A 22,230-nucleotide genomic window follows, 5' to 3' on the forward strand; every position below is an offset into this window, starting at 1 on the left:
AATCCCACATTATGTTTGACATATCTAGAGGGTCTCCCAGCTGTCTAATTGGACCACTTGCTTAGTAAAGACAAGTTGCAAATGATATTGCAATTTGAAAATACAACAGCAATGCTGGTTCCACTGCAGTAGTTCCACGTTGAAGCTGGAAAACAATTCATAAGAAGAAATCAATACCAATTCATATTTACAGTGCTGGCATATAGAATTCTGTGGCACTTTCGATGACAACTGCAGCATGTGCCTAGACATCAGCCCTGGGTGGGAGCAGGGTCAAGGGAACAAGTGCTCAGTAAGACAGTGACAGTGGAGGGGTTTTGTTCACATTTTAGCAGCTTGGACACTGAAGTCCAGCAGGAAGCAACTACACGGATGTTAAATTTGGGCAGGAAGAGGTGATCCATGGGGTTCTCAGACGTTAGAGCCCCAGTTCAAGGTCAGTTCACCAAAAAGAGAATTCCAGGCTAAACAAGTGGGAGAAAACCCTGGAGATGGGAAACATAAGGTGGATTTTTTTTAGACATACAGCACAGTAACAGGTCCTTTTGGTCTACGAGTCCATGTCGCCCAATTACATTCAATTGACCTACACTCCAGTAAGTTTTGAAAGATGGGAGGAAACTGGAGCACCCAGAGAAAGCCCACACAGACACGGGGAGAACGTACAAACACTTTACAGATAGCGCGGGATTTGAAACCTGGTCACTGGCACTGCAACAGCATTGCGCTATCTATACCGCCTCTCAGCAGACAAGAAGTCTGCAAAATTGCCAGGTCAGGTCCCTATTGTTTTGTCTGGTGGGTAATCACTCAACTCTTGTCCAGGTTAAAGTACAGATCAATCCCTGATGGCCCATTGACCAACACATTAAAAGAGGATGACTCAGGTTGAGGTGGACACTTTTATTTTTGGCAGCTGATCAGATTGGGAAAATACTGAAGTCCATTGGTTTGGGAAAAGAGCCGAGAACTCTCCTGCCTAATCTTAACTCACCTCTCACACTGGTTTCCACCAGGTGGATGGAGTTCAAACTGAATGTGAAAATGCTCTGGTGTCAAATGTCTTGTGTTTTTATTCCTCAGTCTGTACACAGGACCAGGCAGAATGTACTTACAGCAACTGCAGAGAGAAGAGTCCTTCAAAGAGGCCTTTTGACAGCTCTGTGATTTTATTTCCATAGAGCACACTGTAAAGAAAGTAGAGGACCCATCAGTCAAAAACTGTAAAGAATCAAAGGCAGGCACAAGAGACTGCAGATGTTGGCATCTGGAACAAAGAAAAAGAAATTGCTGGGGGGGGGGACTCATATGCAGCTGAAAGCACTGATTTTCTCCAGCAGCTTCTTTTTGTTCAGGAAACACAGAGATGCATTTTCAAATTATTTTCTGAACTCACAAAACACTTCACAGATTTTTTTATAGCCTTTAAGTATTTGTAATATGTGCATAAGACTGAAGTAGGAAATTATCCAATCACTTAAATTAATTTATTACATTTAAAACATACATGTTCGGGAAGGCTGACTGTTAATGTTCTTTGTTTGATCCCCTGAAAAGTGATGGAGATTGTATTTCTTGATCAATGCATTCTGTGTTCTTAATGTTGCTCCCACATGCAGCTGGGCTTGTATGACAGTGAGGTGACAATTTGGTGAGTGATGGTAATAATTGCATGTTTCCAAGCTATAGCATGTTGTAAATAATAATGAGGCAACTTTGTGCTGAACTGAAATAAAAAGTGAAGTCAATGTTAAGGAAAGCACTGTAGAAAATGTCAACTCATCAGAATACCATAAAAGACTTTGTAATTAAAAAGTCTCCTGCACATAATCCAAAACGTAGTTTTATCTGATGAAGTTGCTTGAAAACTGAAGCTTGCACTTGCTTTTTGTTGAACAGCGCCGGTCATACACAAAAGGGTTCAAAGGAGTGTGGGATAGTGGTGATGGCATTGAAACTTGCCAACTTTCCATTAGAGTTCAAGGTTCTGCATTGAAAAGGAAGCAATGCCCGGTACAATGCACAACTGTGCACTCCTTCCGTTTCAGTGAAGTACCTTGGCAGAAGAACAGAAAATGCATTGGTGTTAATGCAGAGATTAATACATGACAGTCACTCTACATTTATTTGAATTAATATAATAGAAATTTTGCAGCAAGGAAGGCCAGTGGTGAGATCATTGGCATCTTGAACAGACAAAGAATTGCTGGAGGAATTGCAGGTGATCATTTCGATCTGACCTGCTGAGTTCCTCCAGAGGTGCCAAAATTAACCATGATATGGGTGACTGCCTGGTCTTCAGTACACCTGAAGAAGGGCTCAGGCCCAAAATGACAAAGCCTTTTACTTGTTTTCCACGGGGGCTGCTGATCTCCTCCAGAACTTTTATGGAATACATTGGACCCAAACAACTTTACATTTTTAATTTTTAAAAAATTAGACATGCAGCACAGTAACAGGCCATTTTGCCCCATGAATCCGTGCCGCCCAATTTACACCCAATTAAGCTACACCCCTGATATGATTCAAATGGTGGCAGGAAAGTGGAGTCCCCCAGGGAAAATCCACACAGATACAGGAAGAACGTACAAACTCCTTACAGACAGCGCAGAATTCAAACTGCGGTCCCAATTGCTGGCATTGCGCTAACCGCAACGCCAACCGTGCCACCCCAAATCTGCAGATTTCTTGTTTACCCGGCTCCTCTGGGAATTCTTTGTTGCTCAAGATTCCAGTATCTGCAGCTTTTGTGCTTCTCATCTTGTATGCCAAAGGTGGCTTTCGGATTAATCAGGGTCTTACTGAGATTCTTTCTTGTCGAAGGGAAGTAGTGAGCAGTGGGGAAGATCAGTAGAATTTCTTCGCATTGCAGATAGTGAAAGAAAGGCACATCCTTTCATGTGCTTCAGTAAATAAGCCGATGATGGGTTAGAGCTCAGCCTCCAAATATGAAAATGCTGTTCAGCCTTCAGCACCAACACCCTAGAACCAAGGACACCTGACCTTGGAAGACAGCTGCTGCATGCAGGTGACCCTTGTGTACATGTGCATTTGGAGGGTGAGCATTATTTGCTTGTTCAATAAACCACATGAGAGGATGGGTTGAAATTTTAGTTCAATTTAAATTGCAGTGTCACACAATACAATGCAAATCTCTTCTGTAAGTTCCATCACATTATAACAATCTGCATTTAGCCAGTTCAAGAATAAATTGTATAACCATTAGTTTGCAAAAGAGGATGTTACTGCATCGGGGATGATGGGTCATTACACGTCTAGAGGCACTGGCCATTGTTTTATGAAAAGTATACAGAAGTGAGCACAATTTGCCTGCTACGTGTGGGGAATAAAAGCTACAGCTTTCAGGAGTGCATAATGAACAAAAACAAAAAGCAAAGGCAGCACCAAGTCTCCGTGTGTGTGTGTGTGTGTGTGTGTGTGTGTGTGTGTGTGTGTGTGTGTGTGTGTGTGTGTGTGTGTGTGTGTGCTGATAACATTAACTTCCACCGAACATCAAAGCAGCTGCTTTCAGTCCCTACAAGACTTTAGGCGAGGAAATGCCAATATGCAAACCACTTCCTTCTCAGTCTTGCCTCATTAATGTGATTCCATCAGTAATGTCAATGAAAATAATTTTAAATTGCTTGCAATAAAGCATAACTTAAAAATGTGGTAACAAAATATTTTGTGCTGATTTAATATCAAAACCATGTGTCATTTGAATTGATGCTCATATTGCCTATTGCCAAGCTTACAGTATTAAAGCTGTTTTAGAATAGGAGACAGGACTCTGTGGCCTATAGTGTGTCTGTGTTCTCAATGATGAAAGTGTTGTGACCCACTGACTGAATGGCAATGGTCAGGCAGAAAAAGCTTCAAAGCAATCCAAGATGTGTAGCATTGAAACTTGGTGACTTCCTGGAAGTATTTCAGGTACTGTGTTGAAAAGAACGCAGTGGAGAGTTGTGTATTTTACACGACCCACAGGGAACACCATTTGTCATAATCATTACTTTGTCTGGTTGCAGTCCCTTACCACTTCTGGCCCTTGCATTCTCATTTATAAGGAGGGTCGGATCATGGTGAGGCTGCAGGTCAAGGGTGCGGGCACTGCTGGAGAGGCATGGCAAAGGGGAAAAAGATGGCCACCTTCGCTGTAGCAACCAGGAGCTGTAAGGCTGAACACATAACCGGCTCAAAGGGAGCAGCAGTCTTCTCTGGCTGATTTATCAGTAGTGGCACAACATTCAGCTTTTGAATTGTACAGAGCTGGTAAAAGGAGGGGATTTGAATTCCTTTGAGGAGGCTGAGGGATTGCAACAAGTGATATCATTCCTTAGACACAAGGCAAAGACTTGATGAAGAAACACATAGCCAACTGCAATTTCTATTCTGGATATGGTAATAACATGTCTTTATTTAATTAGGATCAATCATTTTATTCCTGTCCTTGGTCTATATAGGTAACTGTTTTGCTTTGGCTACACTGCCTAGGTGGCTGAGAGTAATGGATATCTGCTCTTTGCAGATTCATTAGTCTTCTCTTTCTATTGTGAAGAACATTTGGATGCATTCTGAAATCAGTTAATAAACGATGATTATTACCTTACTTGAAATTATCATCTTTAAACCACTGCAATAAAGAATTGCCCAACATGTTGTAAACAAAGTCCTTGATTTTCCAGACTCCAAACTTGAAGTTTGAATCAGCTTCTAAATTATAGCCTCCAGCTGTTTGTATTTGAACTGGTTTCTGCAGTATTTACAACCAAAGGAGTTGTCATCAGAAGCTATTTGTTTTACTGTGGCTTATTCTCATAATTGTGTGTGCACGAGACCTTCTCTAGAGGAGCCAGCCACAGGTCTAATCATATGAACACACAGCTCAAACAAGACTGAATAGGCTGCTCAATTATTAATTGTACATGGCATTAAAAGAAAACGAAACTCCCAACATTTTTCATTAGAAAATGAAAACAGCGTTGGAAACGTAGGTATTTTGATGAATTTTCTGGCCTGCAGCCATGCATGCAGGCACCTTGGCTTCCAATTCCTGTGGGCAACTTCATGCTGTGAAATGCAAAGCCAGGAATGTGGGATCATGCCTTCAGCGTGCCGTGAAGTAAGCTTTTGGTTTCTGCTATCCTCATGCAAGGAGTCTCCAGGCACAGACCAGACATAAAGCAAACAATGGGAATGTAAACAGTTTGTTTTAAATTTCTTTGTTTACATGTTCACTCTGTGTGCAGTTTATTTTTTGCACTTTCAATTAGTGGTAATTCTGCTGCGCTTGCAGGAAAAAAGAAATCTCAGGGTTTTATGTGATGCCATGTATGTACTCTGACAATAAATTTGAAATCTGAACTGAAAGAAAATGTTCTGGGAAGTCTATTCTATGGGAACTGTGAACCAATTATGACATTTTTTACACTTGCACTAAATGTAACTGTGAATATATATGCATCAGTCCTTTGATATTTAATATCCCTTCTTCTTGCCTTGCATTTGCTGTTATTTAAATTTCTGTCACTAGTTGGTGTACATATTTCATTGTATTTGTGTATATGACAATACCCACACATTGAACATTGAATGGGCATTGACACTTTGTCAAATAGGATCAAAGTATGTTAGCTGTTGTTCAACTTGCTCCTTTTCATTTGGACAATGGTAAAACTCGGGCTATTTACTTTCCAGCTCTTTCTCCAATTCCTCCCTTGTTCTGTCTCCACCTCTCTTTCTGTTCTCTTGACATCTTTCTCTCCTTGCATAAAGCTTTCCTGACCCTGTCTCCTCTCCAATCCTTGCATAAAGCTTTCCTGACCCTGTCTCCTCTCCAATCCTTGCATAAAGCTTTCCTGACCCTGTCTCCTCTCCACACTCCATTTTAAAACAGGTGGCCCCCAAGCCTGGCATTTCCTCATCTACTTCAATGTGCCAGTTGGCAAAGATGGAAGAGTAACTCACTCCACGTTAAAATCAAACCTAGCACCTCATATAGATTCAGCGCATTGCCTTGCTCAGGTAAACACTGGAACATGATGACCAGTAGCTCAGCTGTTCATATTAAAATTCAGATGAAAACATCACCATCTATAAGAAGTTTGCGCGCTCTCCCTGTGAACCATGTGGGTTTTCCTTAGGTGCTCCAGTTTCCTCCCACCCTTCAAAAATATATGGGGTAGGTAGGTTATTTGGGCTTCAATGGTCGGAATCAGTTTCTACCATGATATGTAAATAAATTCTGATATTGGAGAACAGGGAACTGCCAAACACAGTGGATGCAATCTGCTCCACCAATGTCAATACAAGGGAGCAGCTTTAGTAAAGGCCTGGGGGAGATTAATCCCTTGGTAAACAGAGGGGAGGGAAAAATGAATCAATAGTGCAAAAATAAAACCCAAACTAAGCTGGGTTTCCACCAGTTTCCTGTTGGCTTGCATCAAATTCCCCATAACCTCAGGCACCAGCATCAGTTAGGCAGCGTGGCTACCAGGATGCCTCAGTTATTTCTTTGGGTTAACTTGGATGCATGAAGAGCAGTGCTCCTCTAATGCTCCCATGGAAAAATAAAGTGTGCAGTGAGATCCGAGCTGGACTGTTTTCCCACACTTCCACACTGGCTTTAATTTTTGAAGGCCTATAAATGTGTTGCATTCAAACCTTTGTCCCAAATTAATTTAGCTAAAGTTGCACCTGCATTTAAAAGTGAAGTGTTCCCATAAGTGTGATTGCCAGTTGAACTTGTGTGTAATCTTGTGTATGGTGTTTAAGTGTAATTACCATAAATTACAGCTTATAACAGAAAAGTAATTTGGGAATGCACAAGTGGCAAGGTTTCTTTCAAGCTCATCATTTCATGGTGAGGCAGAGCTACACTCAAAACAGACAACCTCAGGCAAGACTGAAAACTTCCAAGAAACTTACAGAGAGTTGAGTGACCTCAGTCCCTGGAAAGCATCCGGTGCGATTTCAGAGATATGGTTGTTGCTAAGGTCTCTGAAAAGAAAATCAGAACTTTTAATCGTCAATTGTTATGTCCAAGTCCGACTCTCATCACCACCAACCCACCCCCAAAAGAAACACACTGCTGGCCTTCTAGTCTTGGAAGCGATTACTTATTTTCTTCAAGTCCTCATAGTAGGTTCACAGGTAGCTCAGAGTTTTTCCCTTTTGTGTTAGCTGGACTGAAGGTCGGTTTCTCATGTGGGCCCTTCATCCTGCATGGGATGAGGTTGCCTGACAGCACGTTTGTTTTTCTGAATGTAGCAGGAGCCAGGCAGCAATGGAAATAGAAAAATTGTCTGCAACTCTTCTTGTGGACAAATATTTAAAAAATTAAGAAAATAAAATTGATTTTTTTTTCAGTTCTCCTTGTCTCAAGCTGTCAAGATTACAAATCTTGTCATTTTTGCCACCTCCATTTTCCATAATTATCTCAAGTGACCATAAAATCAGATCCAATGCAGCAAATGAAACACATAAATGCAAATGGTGTCTTCCATCTGAACTGCAGAATTCTATGTTTATAAATAAAGGCAGATGGCTCCATTTTATTCTATTCTTGAGACTGATGAAACACTAAGGAACTAACACCACTCAAAAGCAAGCAAAATACCAAGCAATCTTATCCCATTCTGAAACCCTCTTTCTCATAGTTACTGCAGCTTATAACTGAGACTGTGAATCATTCAGAAAGGGCACAACTTCTCTAATAAAAAAGATCACTATTTTCTTTGAAAAGTTTGGAGAACTTGTCCCTTTTGAATGCTTATACAGCATCTACCGGCATCACCTACGGCTCCTAGAACGCTTCCACCAGCGTTGTTTCCGCTCCATCCTCAACATCCATTGGAGCGCTTTCATCGCTAACGTCGAAGTACTCGAGATGGCAGAGGTCGACAGCATCGAGTCCACGCTGCTGAAGATCCAGCTGCGCTGGGTGGGTCACGTCTCCAGAATGGAGGACCATCGCCTTCCCAAGATCGTGTTATATGGCGAGCTCTCCACTGGCCACCGTGACAGAGGTGCACCAAAGAAAAGGTACAAGGACTGCCTAAAGAAATCTCTTGGTGCCTGCCACATCGACCACCGCCAGTGGGCTGATATCGCCTCAAACCGTGCATCTTGGCGCCTCACAGTTTGGCGGGCAGCAACCTCCTTTGAAGAAGACCACAGAGCCCACCTCACTGACAAAAGGCAAAGGAGGAAAAACCCAACCCCCAACCCCAACCAACCAATTTTCCCCTGCAGCCGCTGCAACTGTGTCTGCCTGTCCCGCATCGGACTTGTCAGCCACAAACGAGCCTACAGCTGACGTGGACTTTTACCCCCTCCATAAATCTTCGTCCGCGAAGCCAAGCCAAAGACAAAAAAGACAGTAAATGAGTAGAAATTAAAACATTTAAATTAAAGGCAGAAATACAATGAGTTTCCATTTAAAGGATGACTGTTTTCATTTTAGTTCACTCCACTGAATATAGGATATCTCTGAATTAGAGTAAAAAAAAATAAAAAAAATAGCATCTTTGCCACCACTTTAATAAAAACAATCACTTGTTGAATATGCCAGTTAAATAAGCTGTCTAATTTTAGTTAATAGCAACTTAATGTTCGTCTAAAAGGAGTAGATTGTGCAATAGTATTCAGCTTTGGGAGGTAGTTTGACCCAAATTCAGTCGAATTAAATTTGAGGAGAGAGGTAAATTTGGATGCCAAATTCATTAACGTTGCACTGAAAACCTCTTTTGATTCCTCTCACTTCCTATAATTCAAAGGTTAGGTATGAGCATTGGCATGGGCCCTAGTTATGCTCGTCTTTGTTGGCTACATTTATAAACCTTAGCCATAAAGTCAGAGTTCTACAGTATGGAAACAGACCCTGCAGCCCAACCTGTTTGTACCTATCAAGATGTCACCCCAAGCTTGTCCCACTGGCTTGCATTCAGGCCATGTCCCTTTAAATATTTCCTATCCATTTACCTGTCTAAATGTCTGCTCAATGTTACAATTGACCTTGACCCAAAACAATTTACCATGACTCTGGGCAATAAGATCCTGGACACCTGGTGCTGGAAGGTGATCAGGAGTATCAAGGATTGTTACTATCAAGGACAGCTCACGTCATTTGAGCAGTTGAGGACTAAATATGAGTTACTGAATAGAACATTCTTCTGCTTTCTGCAATTAAGATCTTTCCTAAGGGACAAACTGGGACCAACAATTACTCTGCCTGACTGTAGCTCTAATTCAAAAGGGATTTGTGTGTAAATTTATCTCTAGGATGTATTCCATAATCCAAAGTGAAGGCCCGAAGCTGGGCTTACATTGGTCAAGGGAAAGATGAGAGTCAGACTAGCGCATAACAATTGATGAACAATGGTGAGAAGGTTTGTGTTTGAATAACCTGATGGGAATTGTTAATGCCAGAGACATGCTGGTGCAATGTAATTTTTTGTATCAGTTATATTTCACACTCATAAAATTACACTAGTCAAAGCCAGAAATTTTGGAAATATGCTTTAGGTGCAGTGTGGGGGTTGGAACCTTTGTCCACTCCACCTGACTGTGTACAAGGGTGAGCTCCTTCTGGAAAGACTTGGGGGACACTCTTAAAAAAGTTGCAAAGGTGGACTTTCCACAGGATCCGGAGTTGCACCTTCTAGGGGACATTGGGGAAGTACAGTTTAGACTGTCCAAACACCAAATTCAATTTGTGAAGGTCACCTTGTCAGTAGCCAGGAAATGTATAGCGGTTACATGGAAGTCCGACTCCCAGCTAAATATCGCACAATGAAATATGGAAATGCAGTGTTACATTCCCCTGGAAAAAAAATCACCTACAATTTACTGAAGGGATATGACACATTTGTTGAAGTGTTGTAACCGCATCTGATGCATCTGATGCACATAGGTGCACAGATATAATTCGCAACATCCTCCCTCCCCGAATAAGGGAAAAGAAACAATCCGTCCCAGCAAGTGTATGAAATGGGGAATGTGGCACACACGATGCATGTTTTTGCCCTTACCAGTTGTTATTTAACTTCTGAGGTCCTCTAGCCTCAAGGAGGATCATTGACTTTGTCGGTATTTAGGTAGTTTTTGTATGTTCGCATTTTTACATTTTGATATTTGTATAATTTAAAGGAAAGGGAGGGGAGGGTGTAAGAAGGGAGAAATCTGTAAATCATTTATGAGGAAAAAGAATGTAATATTTAACTCATTGAATTTACACGAGTCTTTGGAAAATCAAAATAAAATATTCCAAAAACAAATTGACTTGCCTCTACAATGTGCTCTGGTTGTTTGCTCCATATACCCACCACCCTCTGTGTGATAAAGGTTCCCTTCAGGTTCCTGTTAAATCTTTTTCCTCTCACCTTAAAATCTATGGCACCCCGAGCCTAGGAAGAATACGATGACTATTTACTTTATCTATACCCCTCAAGATTTTATAAACATCAATAAAGTTCCCCATAGACTTCTAGGCAGAAAAGTACGAGGCTATCCAGCCTCTCATAAGTCAAACCTATCAGTCTTGGAAAGTCTTATGAATCTTTTTCTGCACTGTTTCCAACTTAAATTATATCTTTCCTACACTGAGGTGACCATCACTGTGCATAATACTCCAAGTCTGTTCTCACCAACATCTTGCACGTTTGTAACATGATGCCCCTATTCCTAAAATCAGGGCTCTGACTGATGAAGGCAAGCACGTCAAACGTCTTCTTCACTTGTGTCACCACCTTCACAGCTACATACATGTCTCAGTGTTCTACTTTTTTTGATACCACTCCCCAATACTCTCTAGCCCCATCCCCCCATCACCCAGTTTTCTTTCAGCACCACACGTGGTTCCATCCACCCAATACCCATATACATGTTCCACAAGTTCCTATCCCCTCTCCCTCTGAATCGACCTGCCCATCGCCCCCTCACATTTGGTTCATTTATCACCTTCATTACATTGAATTTCCATCCTTCTCCACCTTGATCCTTCTGCATTTTTTCCCTCTTCCTTGAGTTTCCACTTGTCACCCTCTGTCTGCCAACTCTGCCCTCCCCCACCCTCAACTGGCTCCGTCTCACTCCATCCAAGTTGAACTAAAACCTATCAGCCCCTGCTTCACCCTACAGTCCTTTCCATTATGTTACACCCACCTCCCCCGACTTGTTCTTAATCCCAATACAGAGCTTCGAACCAAAACATCAGCCAGTCCTTTACCTTAAGAAGTGCAGCCTGACCCCACTGAGTTCCTCCAGCAGGTTTTTTTTTGGTCATTAACATTTAAGCTACACATTTTTCTACAACAAATATTTGGAAAAGATATCCATTTCATCTGTCATATAATCCAATGATGTAGCAGACTCCGAAGTTGCTGACCTCAGTTTGAACAGAGCACATATGCTAGAAAATAATTCTGAATCGAAAGAAAAGGTAGGTGGTTTCTGAACTATGATTTTTCCATCTCATGAAGAAAGGCCTGTATTTATTCTGGGGCTGAGCCAGCAATACTCTTTGAGCAAGGAAGGGAACAAAGATTGGGAGGTCTGTGGGAAAATTCTGAATAGTTTCAATTCCATCATTCATTTTCATGAAGAAAACACACAAAAAAATGCTTTAAACACTGAAAAGCCCATTCATAAATTTGAGCTGCAAATGAAATTGGACCAGCCAGCCACTATGGTCCACAGGTTTGATGTTGTTTGAGTCCAAAGTGACATTGATGGATCCCATGGTTCAACAGCTCATGACACAAATTGGCTCCGATATCTATGGGGGGGGGGAGGGGGATAAAAGGGAGGGACATGCAGAGATCAGGAGGAAATGAATTCAGTGCTAAGTTGAGGCACGATGGATGCAGGATTAGGGTAATCACACGTGAAGGCTAAGTCAGACAGACTGCGATGGGCTGGATAAAAGAGGGACGTCGGACTGAGGAGTTGGTGCAGAAGTCCTTCATTAATGCAAAGCATTTGATCCCCTCCTGGCTCTCTACCTGTGCTGGAAAATAATTTTACAACTGGGTTCAACTGCTGTGTTTTCCAAGTTGTAGGAAATCCAGTCCAAGCATAATTAATATACAATTCAAAGAAAATATCACTCATAAATCTTATCACTTACCTAAATTGCTGACCTGCGTTTTGAGAACAAATCAGTCGCTTGCTACCATAGCCCTTCCCAACCAATTCCTCTCAAGCCACTCATTGTGAGTGGGTTGATGGGTTATGTTTTTATGACATTTTAGCCCCAACATCCTGCAGGAAGGTGGAGATGGTGCAGTTAAATTTCCCCTTCTCTACCTCATGAAGAACTTCTTCACCATCTCCTCAGTTCGACGTCCCTCATTTTTACCAGCCAATCATAGTCTCTGTACCTTCCAGCACTCCCATCGTACGTTGAAAAAATCTTGTTGATAAAGGGCAGTGGGATCAGTGTGAGGACTGATATGGGGCTGTTGGGAAAGAGTGGGATTAGTGTGGGGTCCGACACGGGCCTGTTGGGAGAAAGCGGGGCAGTGGGATCAGTGTGGCGACTGACGTGGGGCTGTTGGGAGAGAGTGGGATCAGTTTGGGGACAAACACAGGGTTGTGGGGAGAGAGCAGGGCAATGGGATCAGTGTGGGAGCTGACACGGGGCTGTTGGGAGAGAGCGGGGCAGTGGGATCAGTGTGGGGGACAACATTGGACTGTCGGGAGAGAGCGGAACAGTGAAATGATTGTGGGGACCGACATGGGGCTATGGGGAGAGAGCGAGGCAGTGGGGCGTGTGTGAGGACCGACATGGGGCTGTCGAGAGAGAACAGCGCAGTGGGATCAGTGTGGGGACCAACACGGGGCTGTGGGGAGAGAGCAGGGCAATGGGATCAGTGTGGGAAATGATACGTCACTGTTGGGAGACAATGAACATCATAGCGCAGCCAAAATTCGAAGTACAGTACGGATTCAAACCATCGTAATTTGAAAATTCATGTCGGACCATCGTATGTTGGGGCCTATCTATGTAACTATTTTGAGGCTGAATCAGCAACATTCTTTGGGAAAGGAAGGTAACTAAGATTGAGAGGACTGCAAGAAATTGCTGAATAGTTTTAATTCCATCATTCATTTTTATGAAGCAAACACTAGAAAAAGGCTTTATAAACTGAAAAGTCCATTCAGAAATTTGAACTATAAATCAAATTGGACCAGCCATCCACTACAGACCACAATTTGTTACGCTCTTAGCTTTAGTTATGGGACACATGCTGAATAATCTCTTTAAGATATTTTTCCCTGCCACTTACATTCTTCGCAACCTCTTGTAGGGTGAGAAGGCTCCAGGGGGGATGGTCTTGATTGAGTTTTGCTCCAGCCGTCTGTGGAGAAAATACAATTTGTTGTTGAAAGAACATTCCATCAGTGAAACACAGAGTATTGGTGGTCCGTACTCAGCCTCTCATCAAAATCTCCATGGTCTGAGTTACCTGGATACCTGCTTCCATTACTATGAACATCAATGACCATCTCCCTATCTTCAGAAGAAATTTATCCGTTCGGACTGCTCACAATTATCTCCTAGGTTCTTACTTGATGAGAGAGGGCATTGTTTGTCAGAGTGACACAACTATATGACAATGTGATGCGATTAGATTTTTTAAAAATTAAATAGTCCTTGTGAAAAAGTTGGCACTACACAATTTAAATAAAAACATAAAAATAAAAATGATCGTTAAATTTTCACTTGAGTAAGATTATTTGTTTTATTAGTTTTCACAGACCTTCGACAAACTTCTTTTGAATAAGTTCAGGGACCAGATATAAACCATCACTTAGCAGCAAGGTAACCTCGTTCTCTGACAGTAGTGAACAAATTAGATTGAGTAATTTAATACAAAAATGTTACATCCTTGCTACAGGGTGCACTGCAATACAGTTTGCAAGAAAGTATTGATCGTTTAATTGTAGAATAAATCATAATACATTGAATTACCTTTCAAAATGTCTGTGGACTTTATCTGTGACTTGGTACAAGTGCAATGATTTTAAAGGCCAACATTGATAGAAAGGATTGCCCTTCATGTAATTAATTTAAAATTTATGTCTTAATAGGTCTGCTAGTTGAAGAGCTATGAGTTTAGCAGTGTTAAAGATCACTTGTGGGTATTGTACTCATAGTGATTTTTATATTAAATGTCCTTCTGTAGAGTCTCAAGAGTTGGATAGCACCCAATTATTGTTCTTAGAGAGATTCACTCCAGGCTATCCTGAACGATTCAATGTTGCTGAATGTAGTAATATGCTACAGACCTGCTTTGCAGGTTGTCATGAAGCTGATTTGACTGTGTGGCCACCACTTGTGCATGTGGCTTATAGCTGTATTCTGATTCTTCCCTATAATTGCTGCACTTTTCTTGCTCGAACTCTCCAAAAGTAATCAGAATGTCAAATTAACTGTTAAAGAAATGTTACAAAGCTATAGGGAGATAAATACAGCAGGTACAATCCAACAGCATTCAGCTAACACTTGATCCAGAACCCTCATTACCACAATGTTCCTTGACAACAAATTTATACCCTGACAACTCACGACCCCACCCAGCCACCTCCCTAGCCAACTGTTATGAAAACTTGAATCACACCCAAAACTCCATTGTCCTTCCATAGCAATCCTTTTATAAGTGTAATGTGGGTACATCAGAACAGCTAGCTATCTGGAAAGATTTATGACTAGAGAACACCAGTTCAAAACTATGAAGTGCAACACCCTGGTTTAAAAAAGTAAGTTCTGGTCTGGCTGTTGGCCAATATGTTCTTATTTCTTGTGAACAGGGATTCAATCTCACCATATACCTGTGAGATGCTCTGTGAAGTTGAACCAGCTCTACACTGTAAACTCTATCTTCAGTGAGTACTACTTCTGTGTGAAAATTTATGTCTTTTTCTCTGACTACGACTGATGTCATTGTGCTATTACAAGCAGAGAAAGTGGCAACAGAGACTTGTGCAATGCACAAATGTGCTGGAAAAATTCAGCAGGTCACACAACATCCATAGGCAGTAAAGGATAACCAAAGTTTCAGACCTGGGCACTTTGTCATATATAAGGAGTCCTATTTTAGCTCTTGTTTAACTCTGTTAAAGGGAATAGAGACTCGCATTGTCTGTTAGGTACCACTGCCATTCCCTCTACTGTCACTTAGAATGAGAAGTCACACGAGCCATCTCGTATTGACTATGGGCCGAATATATGGAACACTCAAGGCTGTATTTCTGACTGCTCTCCAATGACAGAGTGATGGGACTTACTGCAAGTCAGAGGCCATTCTACACCAGTTAAAATGGGGCATCTCCAGGAACAATCTGATTTCAGCACAGGGACCAGGTTGTGGGTCATAATTAGGATATTTTAAAAAAATATTTTAATTTGATTTATTTTTAAAATTGCTTATAAGTTTTTGAGGGCTTCTGAATGCCAGAGAAGTTTAGTCTAATATTTGGCCATCTGTCAAAGACTTCAGGCTTTTGTGGGTGGGGGTTATATTGGCTTATATTTATATATACACCTGCAATAATGCAAAACAATTCAAATGATAGTAAAGGCAGTGTAAAGCACAGGAACTCTCTTGAGTTTAGGTGACCAGCTTTTGCAATGGGTGTTCATGTGATGTAAATGTAAACCAGTGGTTTTCAAACTTTTTCTTCCTACTCACAGACCACCTTAAATAATCCCTATGCCATAGGTGCTCTGTGATTAGTAATGGGAGATTATGAAAGTAGGCTTTTTTCCACTGAGATTGGGGGAGATAAATATGAGAGGTTATAGTTTTAAGCTGAAAGGGGAATGGTTTAGGGGGAACATTAGGGGAAATTTCTTCACTCAGAGAGTGATGGGAGTGTGGAATGGGCTGCCATCTGATATGGGGAATGTGTGCTCAATCTTAAGTTTTAAGAATAAATTGGACAGATACATGGATGGGAGAGGTCTGGAGGGTTATGGGATAGGAGCAGATCAATGGGAATATTTAAATAATGGTTGGCACAGACTGGAAGGGCACCTGCTTTCTGTGCTGTAGCATTCCATGGTTCTGAAATAAAATGCTAACCACATCTGTAAAATAACAAACATCCAAATATATTGGGTAGATCCTGAAAAGAGAGAAATGGAGTCAATATTCCAAATCAATGACCTCTCATTAAATCAAGGGTTCTGATGTCCTGAGCACAAAATGTCAGATCTTTGAAGAGCACTTCCAAACATGCAAATTTGCTCACTATTTTAGCATGGTTGCTAGTCATGAATGGCATCCCTATCTCCGCATGTGTGTGTGTTTGTTTGTTTGAAAAATATGCATGCGCCAGTCAATTTTTGCTAAAATTTAAAATGTTTGGCATAATTGGCAGGTTCCCATCTGCAGCTGGACTCACGTTAAGCTGCTTTAGCCAGCACCAGGAAGTGAGTGGAATTTACATGAGACTTTAACAAACTGAAGACAGCATCCACTGTTAATTGGTCTTGGGGCAATATCCACTTTTCAGACCTTGAAGACTGAAAAAGGGTGAAGTGGAGTAAATATAACCCTTTGGCAAATACAAATTAAATAGATCAGTCCGTTCCAAAAACTTTTCAAACCACGTGAAGCTGACTTTTATTTGCCAATAGAAAATCTGTGTGTTCTTGCACTTTGTTTTGTTTCACAGATCAGGTTCACACTTAATTTCTATGACTATGCAGAACATCTGAGAAACATTACAACCAAGTGATATCAGTCAGTTTCCTGCGATCCAGTAAATAACTGCAAATAAATTCTTAATTTACTAAGAAACAAATTCACTGCCAGTCTGAAATTCAGAATGAACTGCATTCTGCTGTCAATCAAGTCTGTCTCAAATGACAACCTATGTCAGGGATTATTATTTCAAATAAATAATTGTTTAAGATTTTGTTTCCCCGTTTGCACCTGCTGCAAAGAATGGATGGCAGTAAGTGGTGGAATATGGAATAAGAACCATTAAGGTTTGTTTACATTTTGTAAACGACAGAAATAGGCAGGAGAGTAGGTGATTCTGGAAATTGCATTTAATTTATTATATTTTACATTTTCTTATTTCACAATCATATCTTTAACTATCTGTGTGTGTGTGTGTGTGTGTGTGTTTGATCCTGTACATTTATTTTAATTTCTGGTTTAATTTATCATTAGAATTTGTTAATTCCCTTAGATTTTAACTGGCCTACTGATCGTCCCAGCATTTCTTTCTTTTATCTTGTATTCAAACTTTCATGTACAATTATTACAATCTGACAACTGCACGAGCGTGGGTCACTTAACAATAAATGACCACCCAAAGTGTGGATAACAAAAAAGCATATATGCCTATAAGATAACATCACAACAAGTAGTTTTGATGAAGTAGTTGGAGAGATACTGTATCCACTGGCAGGAAGTCAGTAACCAGGGTTCACAATTTGAAGATAATTACCAGAAAAAACCTTCTGGGCGGGGGAGGGGGGTTCTGGGGGGGAATGTCATCCAGCTCAGGAATGCATGGCTGAAGAGGTGGTGGAAATGGATTCAATAGTAAATCTGAAAGGGATCTGGATAAAAACATCTCAGAAAACCACAGAAATACTATGAAAAGCTGGGTGTGGGACTAACTGAAGAGGTCTTACAAAGATATGCCAAATGACTTGCTGGGCCAAATGGCCACCTTCTATTTAAAATGTTATAATTATCCCTTTCCTCTACTGACAACATATTCCTGGAGTGATGCTTAATTAGGGCACAAATATTTATTGATGACCCTTTCCTTTCAGTACACAATATCTTTGACCCACTATCATCAAGGAAGAGGTACAGGGGCATCAAAATCAGGACAGCCCGGCTACCAGTCCAAGTCCTTGACTGAAGAATAAAGAATTTCATTTGGCAAGGAAGGAAACCATGAAATTTAAATAAGTGCAAAGCTTTATCTGGTGAATTAATATGTGCAGTGGGAAGTTTCATTGTGATATAAATAGATTCCTTTCTGAAGAAATCAAAAGGACTACAATTGCGGACATACCTAACTCTGCTGTGAACTATTCCATCAGCTAAAAAATATTCAGGCAATTGAAAAGAAGAGAAAAAACACAAAGGACGTGGTTCTTGGAAATCCTTTTTTTTTTCACAGCGAGCTTCTCGGCAAGTTTAGATCACAGAACAGTCATTTCCAGAAAATAAATTTTATGTGCATAGTGATTGGAAAGAGGTTGAGGCCGAGGACCAGTTTAATAAACTACCAAGAAAAAGGTGGATGCATTTTTGAGATGCAAGAATGGATTGAATTTTATTTTCCTTGAATTGAAACTAAACCACCTTTGCCACCTTTTTTAGAAGTCCCATTGTGCAGATTTAAATGTCTCCCTTTATCCATTGTTAATCCAACAAACCATAATAGGAACTAAGTGTAGCCTAATTTCTAACCTTGGAGATGAACAACATCTGTAATTTAATGCTGCAAACTAATAACTTGTTCACATTTTGTCAGCTGCTCTGCACGATAAATTATAAAACCATGTGTGTTCAGTCTGACAGCAGTCGGTTAAACAGCAGCTGGGGATTTTTGATGGCTTCTGTACTGAAAGTGTTTCCATATCCTCCCAACATGCATGTATAATTCTCCAGTAAGAGCTTCAGTAATTCCAACAAGGATGGAAGGACATACAAGTAAAAGCTAACCTTAAAACCCTCAAGTAAAAAGAGATGGAGAAAGAACTTTCTTTTTTTTATTGTCACCACACATGGTTATGTGATGGAATAGATGACAGAGGACCCAACTGTAGTGGAACCCATCTAATTTTTCATTCTATTGACTTCAAGTAAATGAATGCCAGGTGCAATCCAAACTCATAGTGGATTAGCCCCATCAGTGGAAATAATAATTGACACTTTAACAGCCAGATGTAGAGTAACAATACCACACAAGTTTGAAGCACAAATTGCAGCAAATAAAAGCAGGTGATACAAATTACCCTGAACTGTAAGTAAAATTTTACCATTAAATTCACGAATGAATGCCTTTCAATCTACTCCTGACTCATCAGTTTCCACACTAACCATTGCCATCATCATTACCAAAATCAAAACCTTGGGTTGGCTCAATACCTGTACATGACAATGCCTTCCTGTTATGTTCAAGGACGTACATTGACCTTTCTATCACTGACAAAGGGTCCTTCACTGGGCTGCTCGGAGAGGTGAAGTCCTTCATTCAGAAAGAGCAAACTCAGCCTGGAACAAAGCTGAGTGAGATCTGGCAATGAGAACACTAATCAGATGCCATTATGACAAGAGCTGCAATCATTTGGAGAAAACACATGTAGAACATAGAACTACATTGCCAGATGTCCGCATGAGCATTTTGTACTACAAGTACATTCTGAGAATTGAAGTGCTGAGGTCACTAGATTTTAATGGATGGGAAACCTATGAACAGATTCATGCTTTTGATATAAATTGCAAATTTACAATAGTAAATCTAAGGGCATCAAGTCGATGTTGGACAGTGCTCAAAACAGTCTTCTCCTTGAATAATTGTAATCACTGGGGCAAGGACGACGTCCAGGCCCTGCGAGGACAAGAAACCTGAGATCTATGGAAATGTCAGAGAAATGTGACCAATTAGTCAGGAAAGAAAGCATAAAGAGGCATGAAGGACTGCTTAAAATACACAGAAAATAGAAAATAAACCTTGAACACCATTAAACAAAGTAATCCATTATTGCAAGATAATCGTTTTCTGATTGGTTTGGCATCTGACTCACCAGTTGCTGTTTCCCATTTTGCCTGTAGACTCACTGTGAAGCTGTTTCCCATGCCCTTTTTAAACTTAAGAAAGTTCCATTGTCTACGTACCTTTTAAATGTACCAGGGCCCTGAATATTTTATGTCAAAAATACACTTTATTCCTAATAAAAAATGTTGGAAAAGTATTGGAAAAAAAAGTGTGCGAATCTTTATATTTGTAGTGTTGTTTGGTCTAAATTCACAATGTTATTAGTTCTATATATTGGTAATGATGGTACAGTTTGCATAAATTGCATCATTGACACTCATGTGGGCACCTGGGGTGATTCAAATCAGTAGCGTGAGAGTCTTCCACACCAGACTGGGCCTCTAAACTCCAGTGGTAGTAAGACTCTGGGCTGCAGCCCTTTCCCACAAAGCATTTGCACTGGCTGCATCAACCTTTGGTGTATCCCTCAGAGCTTACTGCTGTAGCCTGGAATGTGTCAGTCCATGGCATACCTTTCTGGACACTTTGTTGCACTGGAGAATCAACAATTTTCGAGCAGATCAGAGTGTAACGTGCACTGAGTTAATGATCTTCCAGCAGCATCTGATGTCTATCTTTGTGTGTGCCTTTGAGAACCGCCCACAAATCAAAGTGCCCTCTGCTGCATGCTAGGAATGAACTACTCCCAGGTCCTCTTTGCAGACACACAATCTGCAAAGAGATGTGCGACCATCTCCTCTTTATCACAGTGTCCTGAAGGTAGCACTTGTAAGATTTCGACTTTAGTGGAAGCATCTGACAGGAAGGACTGCTCTTAGATCAGTGCCTGTCCTTGCAATGGGTGGTATCTTGATGATGAAGAGGACAGTGGAGTGGTTGAGCCAGTTGCTGAAGAGCATGGCTTCACTCCTCCTACGGTTAACTCTGTCAACTTAAACTGGTCACAGATGCTGATAAATGTGTGGAGTGACCTCAAATACCATTGGATGACAGAGATGTTGTCCACATACAAGGAGCCATTGATCTGACTGCCCTCACTGCCTAGTATTATCACCCCTCAAATCCTTGAGCTTTACGATAGGTTTAGTAAAGGGCTCAACTCAAAACTTGTACAAGATAGACAATGGGCAACTCTAATCAAAACAATAGGGAAACTATCTGTTTCCCACCCAATGATTTGAACTGCACTATGGGTATCCGCATGGAGCAGTGGGATCTAAATCCCAATTTTTTCCTTGTAGCCCATTTAGGAGAACACCTCCATTGTGCATGTCTGTAATAGTCTGTCAAAGGCCTCTCCTGGTCTAAGCTGAATAGGCCAGTGTCCACTCCAAGAGACCTGCACATTAATGATGGTATCCCTGAGCAGCAAAAAGCTGTCAGAGAGCTGTCCCAGAGCAGACCTGGCCTGGTCTGCAATGACCTTGGACAGGATCTTGAAATCCACATTCAAAAGCGATACTGGATCTCCATTTCTCTTTTAGTAGATGAGGGTAATAATGGCCTTCCTCAATAATTCTGACATGCTGCTGCCCCAAGTATTGTGTTGTACACATCCAGTAGGTCCAGGCTCATTCAGACCCAGAGAGATGAGTACAACTTTGGCAGTAAATCATTGTTTCAAGGAGTTTTATTGAAGTCAAAGGAATGGATGGAGCATATCAGTTCCTCCAAGATTAGCGGCTGGACCAGACTCTCTCAAGTTTTGTCAGGAAGTTCAATGATATTGGGACAATGCATCGTGCATTAAACTCACTGGGGCTCCGTTTTGACTGCTTGTTTAAATTCACCATGGATCCACTCCAGCGACCCCTGTTTAAACTTGCTAGAACTCACCTTGTTGTGCACCCCTTAAAACTGCTGGATGCTGGAAAGAATATTAATCTGTTTTACACGTGGGGCAAAATAATGAATTATGTGTACATTAATGTGCTAATGAATAACATCCCTAAGTCTGTGAGCTCGACTTACCATCAGAATTCTGAATGTACACAAAAGATGCTGGAACTCAGCAGCTCACACAGCATCCATGGAAAGCAACAGGCAGTCAACGTTGTGGGTCTGAGCCCTTCTTTTGGACTGCTACAAGACGGGCTGAGATCTTGCAGCACTTCTGCATATTATTCCAGTTCTCCAGCATCTACAGGCACCTTGTTGATCAGAGTTCTCAGGGTGCCAAACTATTGGAGTTTTAGAGTCTAGGAACAATTGTTTAAAAATACATAGAGATATTCAAGATCATGAATACAAGAAACAGAACGCCAAGAAGTCACCTGAGGCTGCTTCACCACTCAATAACACCATGAACATCCTTTTAACACGATTTTCCTGACCCCCCTCATACCCCTGATTTCAGTATAGTGTAAATAACTGTCAGTCTCTATCTTGAATATATTCAATGACACTGCACCCTTCCGGGGAGGAAAATACCAAAGATTCATGATCCCGTTCAGTACTTCCAATGGGCTC

The 22,230-nt window shown here is 41.1% G+C and overlaps 1 protein-coding gene across 2 annotated transcripts in view; it reads right to left on the reverse strand.

Moving 5' to 3' along the window:
• slit2 (slit homolog 2 (Drosophila)) overlaps window positions 1-22,230 on the reverse strand; it is a 509,410-nt gene that overhangs the window by 127,000 nt on the left and 360,180 nt on the right. For both annotated transcript variants that reach the window (XM_069925076.1, XM_069925074.1), the window contains exons 10-12: window positions 13,290-13,361; window positions 6,928-6,999; window positions 1,116-1,187 (exon numbers count right to left, since the gene is read on the reverse strand). In XM_069925076.1, coding sequence (XP_069781177.1) covers window positions 1,116-1,187; window positions 6,928-6,999; window positions 13,290-13,361 — 216 coding nt within the window. The remainder of the gene's footprint in view (window positions 1-1,115; window positions 1,188-6,927; window positions 7,000-13,289; window positions 13,362-22,230) is intronic.

Source organism: Narcine bancroftii, chromosome 3 (assembly GCF_036971445.1).
Source record: "Narcine bancroftii isolate sNarBan1 chromosome 3, sNarBan1.hap1, whole genome shotgun sequence".
In the NCBI taxonomy this organism is placed as follows: Eukaryota; Metazoa; Chordata; class Chondrichthyes; order Torpediniformes; family Narcinidae; genus Narcine; species Narcine bancroftii.